Source organism: Pomacea canaliculata, linkage group LG14 (assembly GCF_003073045.1).
Source record: "Pomacea canaliculata isolate SZHN2017 linkage group LG14, ASM307304v1, whole genome shotgun sequence".
NCBI classification, from domain to species: domain Eukaryota; kingdom Metazoa; phylum Mollusca; class Gastropoda; order Architaenioglossa; family Ampullariidae; genus Pomacea; species Pomacea canaliculata.
Window position 1 is genome coordinate 16,294,973 of NC_037603.1, and position 23,397 is coordinate 16,318,369.

At 43.8% G+C, this 23,397-nt stretch overlaps 1 protein-coding gene across 3 annotated transcripts in view; it reads right to left on the minus strand.

Annotated features, from left to right (window-relative positions):
* The window catches only part of LOC112555099 (semaphorin-5A-like), a 30,818-nt gene that overhangs the window by 4,738 nt on the left and 2,683 nt on the right, over window positions 1–23,397 (minus strand). The window contains exons 1-5 of one of the 3 annotated variants that reach the window (XM_025223302.1): window positions 8,821–9,006; window positions 2,433–2,506; window positions 1,294–1,464; window positions 794–964; window positions 145–339 (exon numbers count right to left, since the gene is read on the minus strand). In XM_025223302.1, coding sequence (XP_025079087.1) covers window positions 145–339; window positions 794–964; window positions 1,294–1,464; window positions 2,433–2,506; window positions 8,821–8,834 — 625 coding nt within the window. In that variant the 5' untranslated portion in view covers window positions 8,835–9,006. Of the gene's footprint in view, window positions 1–144; window positions 340–793; window positions 965–1,293; window positions 1,465–2,432; window positions 2,507–2,860; window positions 3,071–8,820; window positions 9,007–23,397 lie in introns of those variants that run through there. The other 2 variants (XM_025223303.1, XM_025223304.1) reach the window with 2 other exon arrangements.

Consider the following 23,397-nt stretch of genomic DNA (forward strand, 5'->3'; position numbering starts at 1 on the left):
TGCGGGAAGAACCGAGCCCAGCTTGTGCACGCATATGCAGTCATGCATGAAAATATCTATAAATAGTAATGAAATCTAGATCACCAAGTTTTTGTCTGTCTGTCTGTCTGTCTGAGAAAGAAGAGAGAAGGAGTGCGTACTGACTTGACCCCGAGTGCGAGTAGTGCACGTGACCGATTCGGTAGCCGCCCCGGAAGCGCCAGCAGCGGACTTCGTCACTTCCGTCGCTGCAGTGAAGCGTGCCGTCACACCTCTCACTCTCCGCCACACACATCAAACCGTTTTCGCAGGTGAAGTTGCGCTGGGGACACGACGCCATGTCGAAATCTTTGGGCTGAGCTGTCACAGAGGTAAAGAAATACAATTCATTCAGCACGTAACCATGGTAACTCAGTGTATTAAACGACAGAAACATTTCTCCTTTCTCCTTCTGTACGTTGCTTCACGTGATCAGCCCGCACGTCGTGAGGCGCGGATCACACGGTGCGACAAAGTCCACTGAAGCAAAAATCGGAAGGAATTAGGGTTGATCTCTATTTCCTGTGATCATTATTTTTACAAACTTTGTAGACATCATGACTCCTACACGTGGCCAGGGTTGCTGGTGAGCTACACAAGATGGCACTATCATGGACAGGGTTTCTGGACAGCTTCCCGAGATGGCACCATCATGGACAGGGTAGCTACTAAGCTACACAAGATGGCACTGTCATGGATAGGGTTTCTGGTCAGGCATAAGAGAAGGCAACCAGATAGGCAGGGTTTCTGGACAGGTACACGAGAAGACACTCACGTGGGCAGGGTTTCTGGACGCACTCCTCCTCCTGCTCGCTCTCTCCCTTGCAGTAGAGGCCGCCATCCATGGGCGGGGGGCTGTTGCAGTCGCGGCGGCGCACTCTCATACCGGTCCCGCAGGCCACACTGCACTCTCCGAACATCCCCCAATCTGACCACGAACCGTTCTCTGCGGACACATCATGTGACCAGTTTAGTCGACACCTGTTCACAGGTCTGACCGTCGGTAATTTCACTAGAAACTAAGGTTTCCTCCACTGCGAGCATGCGTGTGTGGGTGTGAGGGAGAGCGTGCGTATGTAGGTGTGTTCGTGTGTTCACTTTTGTCATCGTGCAAGTGATCTCTACCCTAAATATGTATGCGCTCTTGTACCTTCATGTATGTGTGAAGATAAGGAGTTTTGATTTCTCTTTGAAAGGAAAGTTCATGTAAATGAAACAATATTTATTTTATAGACCTCCCCTTCCCCAGACATCACACACGGAGACAGGACTTACTGGGGCAGGGCAGCAGAAAGCAGGTGGCATGTTCGGAGTTGGTGAAGTCGCTGACGGTGCCGTTGTCGTACACCCAGTGCCGGATGCGAGTCTGGATGCCCATGTCGCAGGATGACGAGCACATGGACGTTGCACCCCACTCAGCCCAGTGCCCCATAGCACCAGGGAGGCCTGCAAGGACAGGGCAAGGGTCAGGTCAAGGCGTAACCTTCTTTTACTACACAACAGCATAATCTACATAGAAATATTGTTGCTATATAGTGCCGGGCGCTATCGTTAGTCTGTGTTTTTACAGCAATAGAAAAACGTAAGCCAGAAAAACAGATAGAGCAAAAAACAATGGTGAATTCTGAGCAGAGAACTTTGAAGGTAAAAACTACAGGCTAATAAATCATTTTCAGCTCTACTGGATAAACAGATTGTAAGGAAGCGTTAAGGAAGGGATGTAGGATCCAAACAATCCAAACGGTTGGGAAAAGGAAGGGAATGTTGATACATAATCAGCATGATTGAAAGCCTGAAATTTTTCAAAAATAAGGATGCCTTGCAGAAAAAGGATGAAGAGAACACCAATAGCTTGAGATGAAACTGTTTGTATGATACAGGAAAGAAATAACAAACTATGATCCAGGAAGAGATGATGACAAGATAACCGCACTACAGGGAAATATCGACATTTTATTTTTATTACACGAAGGAAAATATTTTAAAATTAGACAGGGAATATGGCGAATATGTTTCGAGCAAGGAAATAATCCATGCGCAAAGCTTTATACAAAAGCTTGTGTAAAAAAAACCCCAAACTATTTGATTATTTTTTTCTATTCTTTCTATTTTTATTCTTTTGTTACAGAGAGAGAGAAAAAAAAAAACCGAGAGTTCGGAGGCTAGTCAACGGTTCTCGTGCGTATCTCCAGTGTATGTGACTGTATGTCAAGATATTTAATCGAAACTAAATTTGACGAAAATGAGGACGATAGGAATTTTTCTTTCGACTGCTGCTGAATGCCATCATCCCAGAAACTCCATCCTCAACCCTGCTAAGTGTGTTACTCGGAAAAGCCTGATAAGCAATTGGTGGAATGATAGAATGTTAGATTATGTGAAAGAGTCCTACAAGAGAAGGAAGAATGGCTTACCTTGTGGACAGCACCAGACGAGGACAAGCGACACGACCTGCAGGAATTTCGCCGTCAGCGCCATCTTCAGCTCCCTGCACACAGACACACAGACACACAGACAGCCATGAGCCACTAAACGCCTTTAAACGATCAACCGAATAAAAGCAAACGATCGAAGACAGAGGAGACTAAAACTGCTGTTGGAAACGAGAGAGCGCGGGGCGGGGGATAACTCGTTACACACAGTCTGCCTCCATCACCCATCCGCGCATGCGTCAACCACAAACTCCATTAAGCCAGTGGGGCTGCTATCTTACGAATCGCCTTCTTTTGGTGTCGGTTGTGCCTAAATATCCTCCGGTTTTTTTTTTTTTTCGCTGTTTTTCTCGTCAAGCAGCTCCCCCTGGTCTCTGGAAGCAAGTCTCCGAAGCATAAAATTGTTTCACCTCATAAGCGCTGGGGTGCGGCCAGTCAAGTCAGCGCGAGGTCTGGAGCATGCTTGGTGAGCACCTTGGCCCCCCGCAAATCTTGAAAACGTCGACGAGGAAAATGTTGAGCCCTCATCGATCTGCCATGGCTGTCCCCTTGGCTTGCTTCTGCGTCGTCATCTCACGGAGTGGGGAGACAACTCTCAGGACCAGGCACGCAGCGGCGACGTGACGAGTTACCGGGGTGAGGGGCGACCGGCGTCCGCTCCGCAAATCAGCATTGGAGTCGGTCACGTGACCAGCTTTGCCTGAGCCTGCAGACGCGGGGTTAGAAGAGGCGATGTAACTCGGGTCTGATTTTTTAAAAAAAGCGGATTAAGGGTCTACCATAATGAAATTTTTGTCGAATGGCTGGGCTGAGCCTAATGCCGAATGTAGAGTGAACTCCTCTTATCATTTTCGAGAACTGTGACGTCATGCTTGTCCACTGTAGTCTTGGCGACGAAGAGGTATTAACGCACACTTGTCACTCCGAAGTATTCATCCTCTTTCTTAGCTAGTATCTTGAGAATGTAAACGTATCAATGTACAGTTGTGTCGTCCAAGTATTTATCCTCTATGTCGTCGGGAAAGGGGCGATACTTTCGTCAACTCGAAGTAGTACTGACAAGGGGGAAGTACTACATTGTTGATACTGATGACGAGATTACAACATAGAATTATTGTGGACAACGAAATAATCACACGACACTGGATGACAACAATATTGCACTGTGATGATAAGGACAAAAGAATAAGATAAGCCTACTGATAAAGTCTAAGACCACCAGAACGCAGAAAATAGAGGAAAGTAGAGCTCACACAGTAGACAACGGAAGAGGATGCATAAAATGTCGGTACTCCCTCCCCCATTTCCAGCTAAAAAATTCATTTTAAAACTTAACAAGTCTCCTTTATTTCCTGTTTTTTTAAGGACCCACATCAGCAGAGTGTCACTGTTTCCCAGCCCCAATAGTTGGTGGTTCCTGAACCCCGGAGCGCGTCAAGTCTGAAAACTTTCCTTCGGTGGCGATTCTCTTCCGACACGCGGCCATGAATCTGATGTTGTATATTGTTAACAAGTTCACACACATCCCAGTTTCTATAACCCCATCCGAACACACCTGTATTTAAACATTTGATTACAGTAAAGAACTGCTTCAGGATGAGTTCATGGCTCGAACCCTTTCAGCTATGAGGAGGGGTACAATCGACAAAACAACAAAATTATCCCTCCCCCCTCAAAAAAAAAAATTCCATGTTTGGTCCTGAACTATTTCTAAAGCAGAAGTTGGCAGGGAAACAACCATGCTGTTTCAATATTTGTCCCAGATGTTTAATTAGACGGACTGACGAAGCAAGAAAGATAACATTGGTGGTTATCGTGGAGCATTTTAACCCCAACCCTAACCTCTTTCAGATTTTTTTCTCTCTTTTCTCTCATTCGGTATTTCTAATTTTCTCTTCTTTTTTGTCGCGATTGTAGTAACTTGTCTTGGCAAAGATTAAGGAGGAAAGGGGAGATCCAGATAAACCTCGAAACGGATCGCTCTAATCCAAAAATGGCTTCTATGGAACTGACCTCCTGCCGCCTCCAGACCCTTGGACGCCGACCCTAACTAGGACCGGATATCGCCCTCGATACAAAACAAATCAATCGACATCGGGAACTGAGAATGACGTGCATTTAGCGGCCAGTCGATGAAGATAAGAAAAGGTCAAATGGTAATTACCATTTCTCAATAAGCTGTGAGCTCTTGTGGCCAGGAGTCATGAGATGATATTGCAGCTGATGGCGAGGATGTACACAGGACGAGTGACGTCACTGGAGCTGCAAGGCGTGTGGGACACGTGGTCAGTCAAGTATGAACATCGACATGTGCTCGAGACTCAGACCAAGAGAACTTGTTGAGAGTGAGAAATATGATGTAACAATAATTTTTTTAGTTATGACTGACTCGGACAGAGTGAGTTCTGAGTTACAGTACGAATGTCACTTAAGCTCTGCAGCTCCTCGCGAAAAAAAAAAAATCAGTCAGATGACATTTATGGCTGATTGATAAATATTTGTGGCTAGTATTAAATACGGGAGACATGTTTTATACCATAGTGAAAGACGTTTACCGTGAAGTTCACTGAAGAAAACCAATTAATGCCAATGGGGTTTGTCCTGTTTTAGGTTAAATAACGATGACCGACGACAGGAAAGGGGGAGACAATGAGGTGAATAGGTCAGCGAGAGAGGGCGAAATAATGGGAGAGAGGGATGAGTTAAGGAAGGTATCAAATAAGAGAAGGAACTATCAGTAAAGGAGGAGGGCGATTGGTGTTTTATCACAGCAAGGCAGTCAGCCCTGTAAACAAATGCTACATGTATAGAAAAAAAAACAAAACAACAGCGAGCGCGAGACGAGATTTGAATGCAGGACAGCCAACCTTGGTGACAGGACAGGACGCCACAGGACCGCCCACAATAAAAGAAAAAAACGGATTGGCGATGAAAGAAAGACAGGCACAAAGACGAAAAGAGACAGAAGTATATCTTCCTGCGTGTCGACCAACTGTTGCCCAAACCGATCTTACAAACCAGAAATAAAAAAGCAGAGAAAAATAAATTACGAAAATAACAAAAAAATCTGGAAATAATTTTTGTTAAATTCATTTCTCCCTTGGGAAGAATGACTGTGTTGCAAATCGATGTGGCATGCTTGATTTCCTGATAAACTTCCCGCAAATAATTCTCAGAGATGAAACCCAGTTTAACGAGCATCTCCACACAGCGGGTCGTTCTACAGAGGTGAGGTCGGAGGCAGCGAAAGAAAAGAAAGGAACAAGTTCTCAAATCCAACAATCGTCATGAAAACGCATCGAGGGAAATTAATAGAAAACGGAAAGAAACAAACTGACTGAAAAAATGTATATTAAAAAATTAACCCTATGGAAAGGGTCCGTAATACTTCTGTTTGCAGAATTTATTTCATCGTGCTATGAGATGGATGCCCATGTCAAAAGTCGGTCCTATGCACTGTCGGTATGATTTATTTGTGCATGTTTAACTTGTCAAACATTGGTCCATGCGCTGTCAGTATGCTTTATATGGGAATATTAATCTTGTCATAGAGTGAAGTCGATAGAAATGCAATTTTCGATCCACAAAATGCGCGGAGCTTTTCAACTCTTACCAAAAACTGTCGGTGTTCCTTTTCTGACCCTCAGCTAAAATTGTAGGAAAGTATACATCAATGTGTATTGTAAATATTATTGAGTAAATCTATCACTTGACATCAAGTGAAGAAGAAATATTAGCTTTCATATATTTAGTTTATCATCACATGTCTTACATTTTATTACACACGACTTCCCATCTGCGTTTTCCGACACCAGGAGCCAAATCATTTTACAACCTACCGGCAAATTTTCTTTACAAGATTTGAATCTTCTTTACAAATTAACTTGATTTGGAACTCTCTTACACATTTATGTGATTTAGAGTTCTCTTGAAGGTTTGCGTGATTAGGAACTCTTTCAAACTCACGTTTCTACTCCACGGAAAACGCCGGCGATGTGAAATGAATAGTGATGATGAAAAAAAAATCAAATTCAAGGATGTCTCCCATAGACCCCGAACAACCAGATGATGCGTTACATTTAAACCAGCCAATCAGTAACATTTTTTCTGTATCCACCAGAAAAGGCAAAAAGTTTAATGTTAATTAACTTCGTCAAGATTTGAATACGAGAACGATACCCTACAGGTGTCAAATCCTGGGTCTTGTGGTCGGCAACAGGTGTTAAGGTCAGACCACAGACCCATGTCAGGACCTTCTGGTTCTCGACGGCTTCAAGATGTCGTTGGTATAAATCAAACCCCACATTAACTCCGCTTTCGTCTTAATCATTACGGAGATTGTGTCATGAAAGCCTGGCCCTCGGTCCTATGGTCCCTCAGCTGCCCTGACATTTAATCTTCGTTTCTCTCTAGATACTGGGTAGAGAATGAGGGTAGAGGGAGGGATGGAGATAATTTGCTCAGTTCAGAAAAGGTCCACAAGGAGATGACTCTTTTACTGATGCCTCTGTAAAGGCAAAGCTCCGATTGTGAAGCCATGATTGATAGACTGACTGTTGTAACGGTCAAACGGACATACAGTCAGCACTGGCTAACATCAGACATGGAGAAAAAAAAAATACACACAGTTCTTTAATCACTCAGTTATAGTTTGTGAGTTCTATTTCCAGACCCAATGAAATGCTGGGCTCTAACAAGTGAACTATGATGTTGAGTATGCGGTTAATGCATGCAAATACCCGACCAGACGGCGCTGACACAAAATCTCGGTTAATATTCAGGATGGAGAAGCAACTCTTCCCGGTTTTATTCCAAGAAAAATGAACTAAAACTATCAGCTTTGAGATATGTTAAAATTTTGCATATTTAGTTTTCCTGTATCAATTGCCTGTTAAATAAAAGCGAGGTATACTAGCCAACGGATTGTCTTTCAGATGTGTCTGAGAATTTTACATATATTTCATCTTCACCACCATACACCATACACCACCCCAACACACAGATAAATCGAAGAGTATCAAGCATCTGAAGTAAAAGTATGAGGATATTATATATTCCAACCCTCAGAGATTACAGAAGGTCCATGTTAGAGATTTGTAAGCGGCAGAAGATTACAGATGGTTCCAACAACATCAGAGGGTTTCAGATGTGGCCTGCGCTCCGGTACAGATGTAATTCCATTTCCAGTTCCCTTTTATCAAGAATTTTTTAAGCACAAAAGCTACGAAAAAAAGTTTAGGATGCATATTTCTTTTATGCTGCGCTAATTCAATCTGCATGTCCCTGATATTTCAATTACTCAGCACTGGGTCTGCCAAGGACTGGAGGACATGGGAAGAGCAGCGAACCATCGATCTCGGCCTTTGTACATGTCCCCCCAGCAGCTCCACACCGCCTCCCCAACAAAGATCGTCACATCTCGGCTTCCAGTAAGTATGCCATCAACAATAAGTAACACCAGGAGTTACAGCTGGTTACACGAGCTGACAGCTTCACATGTCTAAGTGCTTTAGTCCAGCACAATTGTCTGTCACATGTCATGTACTGTTACGAATAATGGATGGCAGATGCATCGGGATTGGGAAGGGATGATGGTCTTTGTCTTTGTTTTTGTCCATGTTTGTCAAGCGACCTCACTTTGTACACAAAGGTAACGGTTTTAAAGCATGAGGGAGAGACGAAGAAGTAGTTAAAAATCGTGCTCGTTGCTTCTGGATTGACTTTTGGCAACGAGGAATTTGGTTTTCAATAATAATAATAATAATAGAAAATCCAATCCCCCGTTGCCTGATGCTATCTTTCCAAGTTATCGTTGTCCACGTATTGAAATATGAAGTTCTGAAAATATTTGGCACTCTCGTGATATGACGTCATCTACTACTTATGCCCTCGTCTGTGAAATGTGAATTGCCATCTTCCAGATCGAAGTCTAGACATGGGCATTGATCACGCGGCAGAGTGTAACGACTTGGGATCTTTTGAAGCAGGCTTATTCATATCTTGAAGTACCTGTCAAGTCGACACTTGTAGGAGGACGAGGACTCGGCACAAGACACTCACAGGGATGTCCACACCTTTGCCCTCAGTGCTCGGTACAAGACACTCACAATGATGTCCACATCTGTATGTCCAGTGTTCCACACAGCAGTAACCTGACAGTTTTTTTTTTTGTCTTGTTTAAAAAAAACTGAATCGACTATACTAAGAAAAAAAGGTTGAAAGTAGCACCTACATTGCACACGCACTGCATTCAAAGAGGCCTTGTGTCGCCATCTTGTAAACCTTACTACAAGGTGCATGTCCGCCAGCCCTAACCCAAGGATGACCGCCGTGTCACTAGTTTTGTTGCCTGTTGCTGCTGTCTACTCACCTCTGTCCACACATGGTCTGCTCTTTCTGCTGCCTGTCATCTCCCGCAGGTCACGTGTACTCCACATGGTTGCCCACCCGCGACCTCTGGCTCTAGCTCCTACGTTCGCCAACAACACTGGGATCATCTGCTGCATTACAGGCTAAAAGTCAGCAAGTATCAGGACAAAGCAGCGGTTCAGGAATCAACTGACGAAACTGAATATTACTAGAGGTCAGGTATTTTGTCGGGGGAGGGCGAGGGCGTTCTGATGGTTTCCTTCCTTGTTATTTGCCTCATTGTTCTCGTCCATCAGATTCACAACGTCAGTGTGTTTCACACCGGAAGTTTAAAGCCTGATACACCAATGCTATATTTACAAAGCGGATGTTAATAAATAAATAACCGAGGAAAGACAGAGACTACAACAAGAACACAAAACGCAGCATGAGAGGACGACTACCCTCCAGAGGACGTGTGCTAGTCGTTAACTGAATGGCTGAAGTGTAATAGTTTTTTTTAAAATATTCATAAAATAATAACAATTTTGATAACAGTTTAGCAGTTAGCAAAGTTAACTTCAGTTCACTAGTTATTAAAAAAAAAAAACCAAAAAATCTCCACACTCGACAATGCACATCAGCGCAACTCCTATCCTCTACTATGTTCAGACTGTAGTAGACATCGTTAATGTACCTAGTAGAGTGGTGCAATGGTCGAACTGTACAAGTGGGGAGGAGACGCGACTGAACATTGCACACCCGGGTGCCATCCTTGTGTCTAGTGAGCGGTAGTCACTCCCGCACTTTCCTTACAGAGAACCAGACGAAAAGGTGACCGCAAGAGTCGTTCCTGCGTTGCCCGCTTTTCTGGGGAAAAAGGAGGGAAAGGAGGAGAAAACTGATGGCAGTGTTCGTCTTCTTGTCCGTCTCCAGTCTGACGCCCTCCAATCTGACGCGCTTCAAATTTGTCCCCTCGTGTCCCCACCTTTCGATCCATCGATTCCAGACTGAGGCGCTTTCAGCTCAGAGACTTAAATAAACCCTGTATCAATACAGCCTCGTCTGTCTCACTACAATGATGGTTTCACAAGGGTTGGCGGATCAATTTGCAATTTCTGGCGGAGAACTACTTTCTCGACGTGTTTCGGCAACACTCGGCGAAAGGACGTGATGGCGAAAAAGAAGGATTTACACGGGAAACCAATGCCAGAAAAAGCAGCAGTTTTTCTCCTGAAGAACTGTCTCGATTGCAGAAAATAAATATTTTGTCTTCGTGAACAACATTACGTTAAGAACTTTAAATTGGTTAGTTAAAGACAGCAAGACACTTTAATTTGACATCAGGAAGGCAAAAATATCCGATCCCTCTAACCGGAAAGCACAACCCAAGCTCCTCAATTTTCGCCATTATCCTCCAGTCCGATAATAGGAATGCATCATCATTAGATTCTCCAAGTGGGAAGGCAGCATCTTACAATATAAAGGCAGCAACGACTGCGACAATATTCTGTTCATCCAAAAAAAAAAAAAAAAGTAGGACAGCTGACGAGTATTTCTATCGTTGTTATGTCCAGAGATACATTGCTGCTTCTATATCTATATCTATATCTCTGGTCTATATTTTAGAGAGTATAGAATCCTGAGGCTGAGTCCATTTATATACAGCAACATTCCACGTGACCTGACCTCTAGTGTACAACTACAGAACTCAGACTCATTTTTGTCGCCATCTACACAAAGATCCATTCTTCGGGACCAAGGAAGGCAAACAAAGACAAGAAGCTTGAAAGGGCAAAGATCAAACAAATAATCCAATTTTCTTCTGGTGGTTATTTCAGATATATTTTTTCTCCAACACGTCTTATGACAAAGTTATATAAGTAAGAAACAATAAGGACTGCATTATCTGTTTACACATAATTAGCTGGCTGTCAGTAGTGTCAGTATTAGGCGGAGTAAACACATAGTTTCAATAATAAGTGGTTTGAAGTCACCCCGAAGATCCTTAACAGAATATATTGCATCGAAAATTTGGCTGTTTGGCAAATTTCTCCATATCGTTCATAAAAATTGGCAATAAAAATAAAATATTTGAAGAAGGAAAGACCTTAAATTAACAACTGCATCTTCTGACTGGTTCTCTGTGAGCAAATGAAATGTTTGCGAACTGTCCATGTTGATACATTACATTACACACCAGTATTAACAGAGAAAAAGAGTAACAGCTAGTTATTTTCTGTTGAAAAGTTAACTCTGTTTCTGGATTCTTGTAGGCTGTGGGTGGTCTGGTGACACCAAGGTAACATTTTCATCATTGAAATGACGATGATCTCGGCTAGTGGGTTCATATCTCGAGCCAACACCTCCTCGGCCATATTTACAAACTACAGTCTCTCATAAATCCACCACGTGGACAGCACTCCCACGAACTCCTTTTCCTCTGAGCCTGCGCGGACGAAAACCTTAGGAGGAGACTATTAGACATGAATATTGTTGTCTGTGAAAAAATCTCCATTTTCTGGTGTTTTTTTTTCTTCGCGATTGCTCTCGGTCTTTTAAAACGAAATGAATGTGCAGGGCGCGGAGACTGAAGCCATAATTTACCAAGACTTCGATTTCGTGTTAAAGTTTCCTCAGATTAAGATAAAATCAACAAGATGAAAGGAAAGCAAATGCAATATTCAGAGCTCCATACCAGTAAAGTATTATTGTATTAAACGCATGTTATTCTTTGGCAGAAATAAATTATTTCCGTATTTGCTTAGTAAACCTCAATAGACATTCGTCTATTACAAAACCAATCACAGAAAGTTAAAACAGTGTTTGATGATATAAATGTATAACTACATATAACATAAATTTTAATTCAATGCAATCAACGCATATTAAGACAGCTGTTGTCATTTTTCCACGAAAATGAAAAAAAAATTCCAAAAGCAAAATCTACCTCTAAAAGCAAAGACTTTCTGCGGAACCAAATAATATTATCATTCTTAGCAGAAAAACATTGTTGACAACAACGAAAGTAAAATGGCCGAGTCCCAGCAGGCTGCTTAAAAAACAAGTCCGGGACCCAAGCTGATGTTTGCTGAGATAAGCTTGAGCCCGAAGATTTAATTCTTCCACAAGCCGTCCTTCGACGACAGCTCGGAGCAAATCGCCGATGTGATAAAGGTGTTTGTGTCATGATGGGTTACGAGGGACAAACACTCCAATCATTGTCACAGGTCACATGAGCAGGTGGCCAATCACAAGGCTCGGGTAAGGTCCCTACATAACATTGTTTCAGAAAAAATAAATTCCCTCCCGACTCCGGGGACGACGCACAAGCAATGTCCATCTTGAAACCGTCGATCCCTTTCAGACTTCGGACATCGGGAGGGAAAGGGAGGGCTAAAGTATATTACCTGACGATTATAAGACGGACTTTGTAAACTTAAGTAAACAAAAACACTCAACATCTGAACCTCAAGCCTGTATATTTTTGTGGGCATAGTAAGTGCAAATGATGGAAGTGTGATTGGGGTAGGGGTGAGGTCTCCAACACATCTAGTCAAACAGTGGTTTCAACCACGAATATCTAAGCAAGTCCTACATTTCTTCGTGAAACTGAATGACTAAGCCGAGGACGGGCGGAAGCACTTTATACCGGAAGTGGAGGTAAGAGGACGGAAGGAGACTCCTCACAAAGCGACTGTCTCGCGTGAAGATGCTGCTGGAGTACTACACAGCTACTTTCTTTTTCACCCACTCACCTTACCCGGAAAGCCATCGAAACTTGACTACATCAGGGCTTTGGGTTTCGATACAACACCAAGAATCGTTGACATTTCCTCATCGAACATGGAACATTTCAGAACTGCGGACATCACATTGTTTCCAATGTCTTTCTAAGAAGAGCCTGTTGTACTAGCTTACCACCATTACACCGTGTGTCTACTGTCTACACAATTTTCTGACCAACGTCCTCTCTGGACCCAGGTAGCAGCCAGCGGTGTTGAAATGAGGGAGCTGTGATCTTTACAATCCTCTGTGACCCTTGACCTTATCATTCCTGGTGGCTACAAGAGACCGCACTCTCTGTCAGCCTCGCGGCGCTCCAGCATCCTATCATAACTACCTGCCTGGCTGGCCCGCCAGGGGACGCTCCCATGTAATAATTACACCGACAGAACATTTCTCTCAACTCTGTGCCAGCAGTAAACACGAAAACAAAGTTCTCTGTGCGCAGCAATAACGTAAATCGGAATAGAAATGAAAGCTGAGTAAACCCGAGCCCTGTACGCTCATTAACTGCGGTAGATGTTTTGTGTAATGACTGGCTACAGAGGCCAAGCCCGTGACGTCACGTTGGTACCCAGTGTATGTGATTTTGTATGTTTACCTCAACAACGGCAAGAGGATATTCACATGCAACACTTTCCATTGAGCTTTAAACTAATTTAAAGAAAACTGCACCCACTAGACCCTTAAATAAATCAACTATATATATGTCTGCACTTCCTGTGGTCTGTGTTGGTCTGCGTGTTTTGTTTGTTTAACCGTAAATACCTGTCGTAAAATATTGTAATGAAAGAAGACCTCGCGCTGCATGTGACAAATTGTTGGTGCATTAAATGTGACACTAAAGAGTCATTATCTGAGAAAAATAAATGAAACAACAGTTTAAAAAAATTGTCCTCTGTGACATGGATAATAAAAGCAACATGAAGTGATGTTCTGTCCCGCAATAAACAGAAGGGAAAACATGCCACAAGTCAGCACAGGCCAGAGGTCACAAGTCAACAGAAGCCATCACCATCCTCCAGGCCTGTCACCACACACTAGGCACCTGACCTCACTACACCAGTTTCAGTGACAAAAACATGTGCGCAGTAAGAAATATGTAGAGATAGGACAAACATTTGGAAGTCAAATCCATTGCAGACTTTTTTTTATCTGTCAGTGTAACGGGAGAAAATGTATAGTTTCGTAGCCAGGTCCACAGTAGATCGCGCGGCCTCATTCAATGGACATCACCACCTTATTGCAACCCGCCATGTTTGACTTCACTCACTCGCATGATGGGAATGTCAGGACAGATGGCGGCCTTCATCTCACCAACAAGCCTGCAGGGTTGGCTTCTGGTCGAGGTGACTACAGATCCGCGTCCTGCGGTGTCCCGCCTGTCAACAAGCACAGATAATACTTTATATCTTGACCATCAGCTGCAGCGACGACCTGGAAATCAGTGGAAGGTCCAACAATGATGGGTGTATCAGTAGGTCCTCCACTCGCTTCTCCTCTTTTGCAGTCTGGCCAGACTGGAGACCAGTAGACTCTTGATGACCCTCAGTCCGTCCCAAGACATAGGATTTGACCCTCAGTCCATATTGAGTAGTGAGGTCGCTCGTCCCACACAGTGACCTACTGAGTGGTGAGGTCTCTCGTCCTCAGAGACAAGTACAGCCTCTTTAATACAGATGGTCACGTGATGCAAGACACTTTATTTTGCACAGACCTGCTTGTCAATGCTAGTTGAAACTTGGACCGCACTGACCTCGAGTTTTTCTGGGGGATGGGAGTCTTTTTTTAAGGGCAGTGCCCATTTTCTTTCCTTCGCTTTCTCCCTGTCGCGTGTCATGATTTCGTCTAGGTCTGCATGTCTCTCAGCGCGCGGGGACGCTCCTGTATTGGAGAGGTAGCTTACAGCAGACGACAGTCAACGTGTGTTTTCAGGCTATTTTTGTCCGGTTCGCGGGAAGAGGTCAAGGCCTTCGCCCGTTGTCTGTAGCAGCACCTGACGTCACAGTCTTGCTGCGTCACGTGAGGTTTGCTCGAGGGCGGGCTGTTGCTGGGGAGAGATTTGTTACCAAGGCGTTGAGTAGAGCGGAGAGTTTTGTTGTTTTTTTTTTGAGAAGACGGCTGGAGTCTGTGCTGTGAGGCAAGGTGCCGGTTGTATGCTCTGCCACGACTGACCCAAGCTTGTGGACACTGAGAGGCTGGTTGTACTAGCGAGTTGATGCCAGCAGTGACCACCGGGACTTGTGGGAAGTGCGGAGGCTGGCGGAATGACAGCATTGGGCTGTGACATCCAGTGTCTACGGGAGTGTGCTTCCGTTTCTTCTCGGGTTGACCGTCGGTCATTAGCATAAGCCGGTGGGTGGGTGCAATTTTCCCCATTGTTATGTTTGTTTTGGGATGAGAGGCTGCACACGCCTGAGCATTAGGATACGCGAGTATGTGTTTACTCCTTATGAGTTTATTTTTGTATGTGTGTACTTTAGGACTATTTCGTGTCTTGGTTTAAGGGGGTCATGGAGGGGGATGTTTTGTTATTTTTTCCTGTAGCCTTTTAGTGACCGTTGTTCTTTTATTTATTTCAGGCTTTTTGTGTATGTCCGGGGTGCACGCCCTTGGTGTGTATGTACTGTGTACTTCCTGTGTATACGTGCTATGCGTGCCTTGTGTCCTGGCTCCACGCCATTTTGTTCGACGAGCATTCGTCTGAGATATAATCAACCATTCTACACTTCTTCATTTGTGACGTCTACGTCTACTGGTTCTACACCTGCATTCAGAAAGGGAACTGTACTGTGAACAGCTTCTGAGACTGTGTACTAAGCGCCTCAAGCCCCTGTTCTGTGTTAAGAATTAAAGACTCAGGGGAAACTACGTTTAACTGACTGTACTGGGCCGCGGTGCGCGGTGTTTTTTTTTTTTTTTTTTTTTTTTAACTTTTTTTAACTTTGTTTTTTATTTTCTTTGTGGGGGTGCAGTACCTGGGTGTTGGTTTGTTTTTTTGGTGTTTTTTTTTGTGAGTACTCGCATCGGTATTTTCTTTTTCTTGGTTGTATTAGGTATTTGGGTGTTTGGGTATATATATATATTTTTGATTAAACTTCGTATTTGTGTCGTTCTTTTCGTCTTTGTCTTGGTCTTCGCTTGGGCACGGGTTCGAGAAGTAAGTCGCATCCTGCCTCCGGCTGAGTGACAGCGTGTGTGGCCTGCTGTGTGAGTGGCCTTGAGCGTGCTCCGGGACGCTGGGGGGTGGTAAGCGACACTCCCCTCACCCCTTCCCCAGCAAAAGGTTTTGCCAGTCTATATATATCAACTCCATGGAACACGTGCATGGATGAACAACAGACCAAATACAAGTGCTGCAAACATTTACAGTTAGGTAAATTCTGCGATAGAAATGAAGCGAATAAACTGTCATAGCTCTGATATACCCGGATGACTTGTGGGGTTAGATAGGGGACCTGATAGGGGAACACAAATATGCTGAGTGCCTGAAATTCATCACGAAACTTTGTTAAACATGTTAATAATGGGAGGCCAAATGGTTGCTTACTGAATCCATCCATTTTTAAATCATGAAATACTTTCTGACTCGTGTTGAGCAGTTTTCATGCACGAAACATGTTTCGTGACACGTGACCCTGCATGGAACTATTCTGTTAAGTAGACCTACTCCCCCTGCACACTGAATCAATAGTTCTGCAGACAGCAAGCATGAACTCAATATTTTCCCCCAAAATCTAATTTGAAGCGCATGACAGCAAACAGATGATAGAATTGATGAAGCATTTACTAAAAACCTTCAATTATGGGGTAGGAGAAATGCACTTACAAGAAAAATGATTTGAGTGTGGGAGTAGCTGATAACATTATCAGAATACAATTTTTTTAAAGCAATGATTGTGGCAAGTATTCCAGTACATACTGGTTGTTATTCACAAGTACTGCTCACTCTAAGGAGCTGACAGTTGTGCCAAATGATTTATCTTCCAAGTCCGTTGTATCGAAGCTAGGTACCCACCCACAGAAACTTTGCCGCTCGTTCTTTATTTTCAGTATCGTTCTTCTCTCCCTCCATCCCACTACCCACCCTGTCCACCACCGTCTTCCAGTAAAGGGTGGGTGGGTTCTCTGTCTGCTGATCTCCGGGCTTGGCTGGCCGCAATCCTATCGTGTGCAAACACACTGGAGTACAGCAAATAACTTCTGCTCCCGAAGAAAACAATCTGCCCCTGACGAAATTACTTCCCCCTCCATTAATGCGGAAAAGCTTGAAATTCCTGATTGACTTCGATTTTTTTTTTTTTTTTTTTTTGTGAAGACTAGGCATGGCTTCTTTGTGTTTGCCCTAAACTTTTGAGTGGTTTCCCCAAATGCGCCCCTGACGAACAGGCGCTGCAGTAATTGTCTCCCGTGTGTCACGTCAACCATCTCCAAGGACCACCCGGGCGCTGTGTCAATAGTGATGACTTTCAACGCCCGAAACACTTAGTACAAGATTTAGATGATGCAAATGACATAGGAGTAAAGAGGTTTGCTAAAGCTGGACCAAAAAAAAGGGTTAGAGCAAGACTTGTTAACAGATATTGCAGCAGCAGAGGCTTGTCGAGAAACAGAGTTATCCCGCCATTTGATTGTCAGAAACAAGACATACAGGACATGGTGATGACATGCTGCCTGCACAATAATATGAAATAATATAATAATGTGAAAGTTCAAAGTCTGTTCTATTCACTCACTAAGTGGCTTTTCCATAGAACAATATAGAAATATTTCTATTTTGTCAACAAAAACATCTACTTATATCCTATTTACTTTTTCCGAGCGCAGAATTAGCGGGAACAGAGAATTTTTGAGGTAGAGCTGTTTGTGTAGAATAGAAATAGAAATACATAATAATAGAAATACAAAGAGCATAGGAACTTGTTTCAGGCGCCCTGACTACCGACATCCGAGTGCCCCTTCCTGTTGTAACAATTAGCTCTGATGTTATTTACTCCTCGTCAGGTTTATCCCTGACGATGATGTCGGTGAGCGGCCAGGACCTTACCCAGTAACAGCAACTGTGTTCATTTCTGTTCATGCAAACAGCCGAGACAGATTTATCAGTTTGTCGTACTTCCACAAACACAATATTTGTTCAGTCTTCTGATGTTAATGTTCAGGATGAATGACGGGCGGGGAGGGAGGAACAATGCCACCAATCAAGCTGTCTTTTTTTTTTTTTTTTAGCTTCTCCCGTCGCCTGCTCAGGTAGATAATGAACTTCTCAGATGTTTGCCAAAGTATCAGGTAAATACCACGAAGTCAGATAGGCGGGAAACACATAGTACAGGTAGCAACAATAAAGGAGACAAAGCTATTTGTTTCTAACGAGGATGCTGCAGTGAGGTTTTCATCTACAGCTACCAGTCCGTAAGCACTTACTTCAGCAAACTGACTGCCAATAGAATTCCGCCAATTCTGTAAATAACTAAATATATTTCAGGTTCCTCTTCCCAAGGATGTAAACTATAACATTTGTTCGTTTAATACCGCATTTCATTCGCTGAGAAGCCTGGTAAATATTTGAACATCTTTGGTGCTTGAGCGACAACTTGTTACATCAGTTTGCGAGGAAACGTGCGGAGAGTCTCGCAGGCCGCGAGTGTGGCTCCAATGACAGGACAGAAGAACAGACGAAAGAAATCCTGCGGTGTGTGGACGCCAGGACAAACGTGATACGCCTCAGAGTTTGTCGATCGCCTCCCAGGAATCCTTGATTACAGCGTCGTTCTTGACGAGACGATAACGAGCGATCCGCCGAGCGCCAATCCCCCGGATGTGACAGTCTCGCGCGTCCACGCGGCGCGTTATTAACTCGGACGTCCACGCAAAGACTTGGGTCAGAGCTGCCACCAGACCTGCCAATACTCATTGTCTATACTCTGACATTGATAGACAGGCTTAAGACTGGTTGATTGATACCAATACTCGTATTATTCGTCTGACATTGATGGACGTCAGAAAGGTTGATAATAGAGACGAACGATGGAGGGAGGGGAGGGAGGGGATAGGAACTAAAAAAATCACAGACAGAAGATCTGAAAAAAAGAACTGCTGGACAGACCAAAAAGGGAAGCAGTGGACATGGGTAGCATGCAAGAAGAAAGCAGAAGACCGACAGACTGATGCGTAATCAATACATGTATGAATATATATATATAGGCGATAAAACTAGGAATAAACATATTGAACAAGGCCGGCAGAGAACAAGAAGAAGAGACAAGATGAAGAAAACTGGCTGTCACCCTCAAGGAAGAGACTCTCTACACAGACGTGAGATCTCGGTTTTCTATTTTCAAATGGCCGCCAGCGAAGGTTTTTTTTTTTCTCTCCCTCCGCCGTTCGATTTTCCATCAGTTTCACGGACATCTTTGGGCGGAGACGTGAGCAGCCTCATTGTAAGAGGCTTGTGGAGTGTTGAGTGGGCAACGAGAACTGGCGAGCGCGCGTGCACGCATATAGACACACACAAGCACACTGTAGTCGAGGCGTGCCTGCAGCACTCGGCGCTTCATTTCCCAAAGGTGCGTGGTATTTCGCGCCCTTTCAGGAGCCTAGGTAACACCTTCTGTTGCTCTTCTTCCCAGTTTGTTGTTTTTTTAAGTCTGCTCTTAGATTATTTGGTTTGTTTTTGCTGTTGGAATTTCGGCTTGCACAAATGCTCGAGTTTTTTTCACTTTCTAGACAGAAAAGCGCGGAACATAACAGAAGTCACAACTAATTCTGAAGTCAAAATTTTATAGTCAATTTTCCGTCGGGTTTAGTTTACAGTTGTTGGTGTGGGTTTTTTTCCCCTTTATTGTGTGAAAGCACTTCTGTCTATTGGTGAGTTGTTGCGGTGATAGGAAGAAGTAATCAAAAGTGACACTGACAAAAATACATAAGACCCGAGGCGAAATGCGAACCGCCGGCTTTCCGATCCTCACTGTCGCCCCGACAAGCGATACAACTTCCCATTGCGCTACTGACGACAAATCGCGGCTTGTTTTTCACACACACACAAAATAAATAAAAAAATAATTTAAAAATAAAAATTAAGCAGTGATGGCAAACAATTATCATTAAACAATGATTCACGTTTAAAGGTCATGATGCCACGATTTGGGGTCAGAGATGACGACTGCCAGTGATTTACATATGTCTCGTGCCAGTCACCTGCCATGATGACTACTGTCCCGTGCTCCGGCGCCTGGTAACAGCTCACAGACGACACACAATCGCACGCGCCGTCATGGAAATGAGTTCAGCCGGCCCTCCGCATTGTTGCTGCATCTCCCTAGCAACACAAGTTGTTTTTTCAAAGATAACGGTGACGGGGCGGGTGGTCTCGTGGGCGGTGGTACGTCGCTGAGACTCGTTGTACCTGCCACATCAATCAGCCGGCGATAACAAACACTCTCACGCCTGAACCTCGTGGCAGGTGAACAGGTCAACAGGTCAATAACACATTACAGAACTGGGGGAAGAAACATTTTCCGTTAATTGTGACGTGTTAGCGAGCGACAGCGCGTGCGCGTTTTTTTTTTTTTTTTTTTGTTTAATTAAACGAATGCGTGCGGCGTGTGTGTACAACTTCACATAAAATTTATATTTAATGTACGTGTAGGTGTGAGCATGCATACAAGAGTATGATGTGCTCGCATCTTTGTAGATGTATCCGTGTGTGTGTGTTTAAAGATATGCATGAAGGCGCGGCACCATTCAGTAAGGTAAAAAAAAAAAAAACAAAAACAAAAAAAAAACCGTAAATCCAATCAACAACTCGCACTGAGTGACGGGAAGGCAAATGACCAACAGGTGAAAGGTGAGACACAAGCTCATCACTCGCACCGACTGCTCTTCAGGGTCCAGTGCAAGTCAGTCAGTTCAGGGACGGTCATCTTCACATACTCAAATGTCAAACATGGCGCCACCCGCCTCTTCACATCGACATCTTAGTGCATCCCCAATCTGGGCTTAATTTACACACAAACTAGTTTTTCTCCTGACAAATTTATTTTCGTACTAAGGAGAGTTCTTTGCGTTCAGACAGAGATAGTGTAAATAACGAGTGAGAGAGCTTCAATTTTTCGATTCTCTCAACCATGTCAGAAAACGGATGTCAGAACAGACGAGAAAATCGCCTCGAAGTTTTGAGGATCGAAACCCAAGCTTACTCTCCATGTTTACAGAAGTGCTGCGTTTTCAGCAGCCGTTAAGGTATCGAACATACACGGTGGCCATTACTAAATAAGACTTTGCAAATCCCCTGAGCTGAATTTTATGGCCATATTGTTTGTTGACAGGAAGAGTAAGGAGACGATCATCAGACAGGAGCCAGCAAAGAAAAGTAAATAAAGAAAAAAAAAAAATTAAACACAGCACGGACAGTTTGTACTGGATACGCCGGATGGGAAGCCAGGGTAGAAAACGAAGGAGAGGGTGGCGAGGTCCCGTTTCCTAGCTCTAAGCACTAGACTGGCAGCTCACTTCTGTACTTTCTGGAGTTTGTGAAGAAGGTATACAGGGCAGCCAGCAAGCTAGTGCAGTCTGTGCAGGTCCAGAAATCCCGTAGAGGTTGTGTAGTCTATGAAGGAGCAGAGAGTGGTCCATGGTGTCAAATGCAGCAGACAGGTCCAGTAGAGTTAAGACAGAGCATCATCACTGTCAAAGGTCACTTTAATTAAAGTAGTTTCAGTACTGTGAAAAGGTCTATATGCTGACTGAGCATGGGGGATGAGCTGGTCTTGTAACCTTGGTTACAACAGTAAGTCTATCCTCTCTGGTTACAGCTCATCTCAGCTCCAAAAGTCATTAATTTGAGTGGACAGGCTACTTTGTCTCTTACCTGGGTCAGGTGCTGTTCAGCTGAGTCCTCTCAGGGTGCACGAGACGAGACAGCCGACAGTTCTTCATCGCGGTCTGTCCGAGTGCGAGATGCAGCAAGATTAGGGTATCTGATGGGTATCTTGATACTGAGGTATGCTGTACCATACCACATCACCTACAACAGGGTTTGTTACCTGTCAGGTAACCTTCAGAACACTGAACGAAAGAAAACTCGACGATGTTCATGACAGATCGTGTGCCCAGATAAGCTCAGGTCTTGGGATACCCCGGGTGGACCGGGAACACTACGAGAATGGATCTGAGACTGAAGTGTAGGCTGTGATGGTGGTGGCAATTGATGAACGGTTCCTGCCCCACACACGTTACAAGACAGTGCGACCTGTCGCCATCATTACTGTGCTCATGTGGCCGGATGCTAATTGTCTAACCGTGTGTTCTCATATTTACTATTGTTTTAACCAGATGTTGCTAAGTGTTGTCTAACCGTGAGTTTCCATCATTATGTTTATCTGTAGACTCTCATCATTCTACATTCATCTAATTGTATGCTCTCATCATGTCCAGCTAAATGTTGCCATCATTACTGTGTATTGTCATCAGTTAAATGCAGACATCAACATCCTGTGTAACAGCAAGCACTCCATTCATTATTATAAATCATGTGGGGTATCTTGACACAAGGAGTGTTAACAAGCAATCTGCACATGATCACTTAAGGGAGTGGGCCAACATTTTTTTTTCCCCGACCAGTGGATTTGGACTAACGAAATTTATCTACGTCAAGGTACAAAATCCTCTTATCTATTCGAACAAAAAAAAACTGCGGATCATATGTCTATTAAGCTATTCGGGCTACAATGACCTGAACAGTATACTGCAAGATGAAGTTATCCTTTTATATATCTCTACCGTCAAATATGAGTTGAAGAATACTAGAATCTTTATTCATCCGCTTTTCCGGTCTATCACGAAGTGAATAGCACGATGTAAGGTCAACTTCTACCGTTTATGGAATCCATATAGCCGTTTGGTTTATAACTGTACAATAGGTGTAATATCCACTTATTTATTTTCCCTTGCATTCTATAAGTATAAGCATAAGGTGCAAGATTATGTTTACTAATTTTGCCGTGCTGTTTCTAACTGAACAATAAAGAGCAAGATTTCATGTATCCATGTTGCTAGCTCGACTTGTACAATACAGTGCAAGATCCATCTTTCCATTTTTCCGCTTTTTCAAGATCCATTTATCAGTTCGGTCATCAGGTATACAAGTACAGCTCAAGATTCATTCACTAACAACTGTTTTTTCCATCCCCATCCTCTCCGTCCCGTTGGCAGCAGGCAGCTGCCAAGTGTTCAGGTACAGCAGTTCTGCTCCATCCCTCGCTAGACATTTCGTTAACTTTTTTTACAACTTTCCTCGCAGTCTGTACCTGTGCCAGACACCAGGTGCGATGATCTCGCAGATACAAAGAATGCGTGAAAGCTGAAGCGGTAAAAAAAAAAAAAAAGATAACTTTTAGCTTTCATTTTCTGCCGGTCGGGTAGCGGCCATACCCTCCTCATATGCTTCTCCCAACCCGACCTTAGGCCAAACTATTTTAGTCTCCATCAATGTGTGGGAGTTCATGTCAACATGTGCTGAAAATATCCTAAGGATATTCACTCCTGTAGAATGTCCACTTATACGCCATTGTGAGCACTATTTCACCAACAAAAGTGAACACCTGGCCGTCCTCACAATCAGCCTTTTAAACTAAGAGTTGTAGGCGATCTCAGCATCCCACTCTGTTCGTGGAGCTTCAGGACCTGAAGTGGAAACAGCAGGTGGTGGCTGCTTCACCGGGCAGGACATCATCAGATATGAACTAACTGTCAGTGGCCAGACAGACTGATACCTGCAGTCACGTTGGCCTGACAACCCAGTCACGTGGACCGA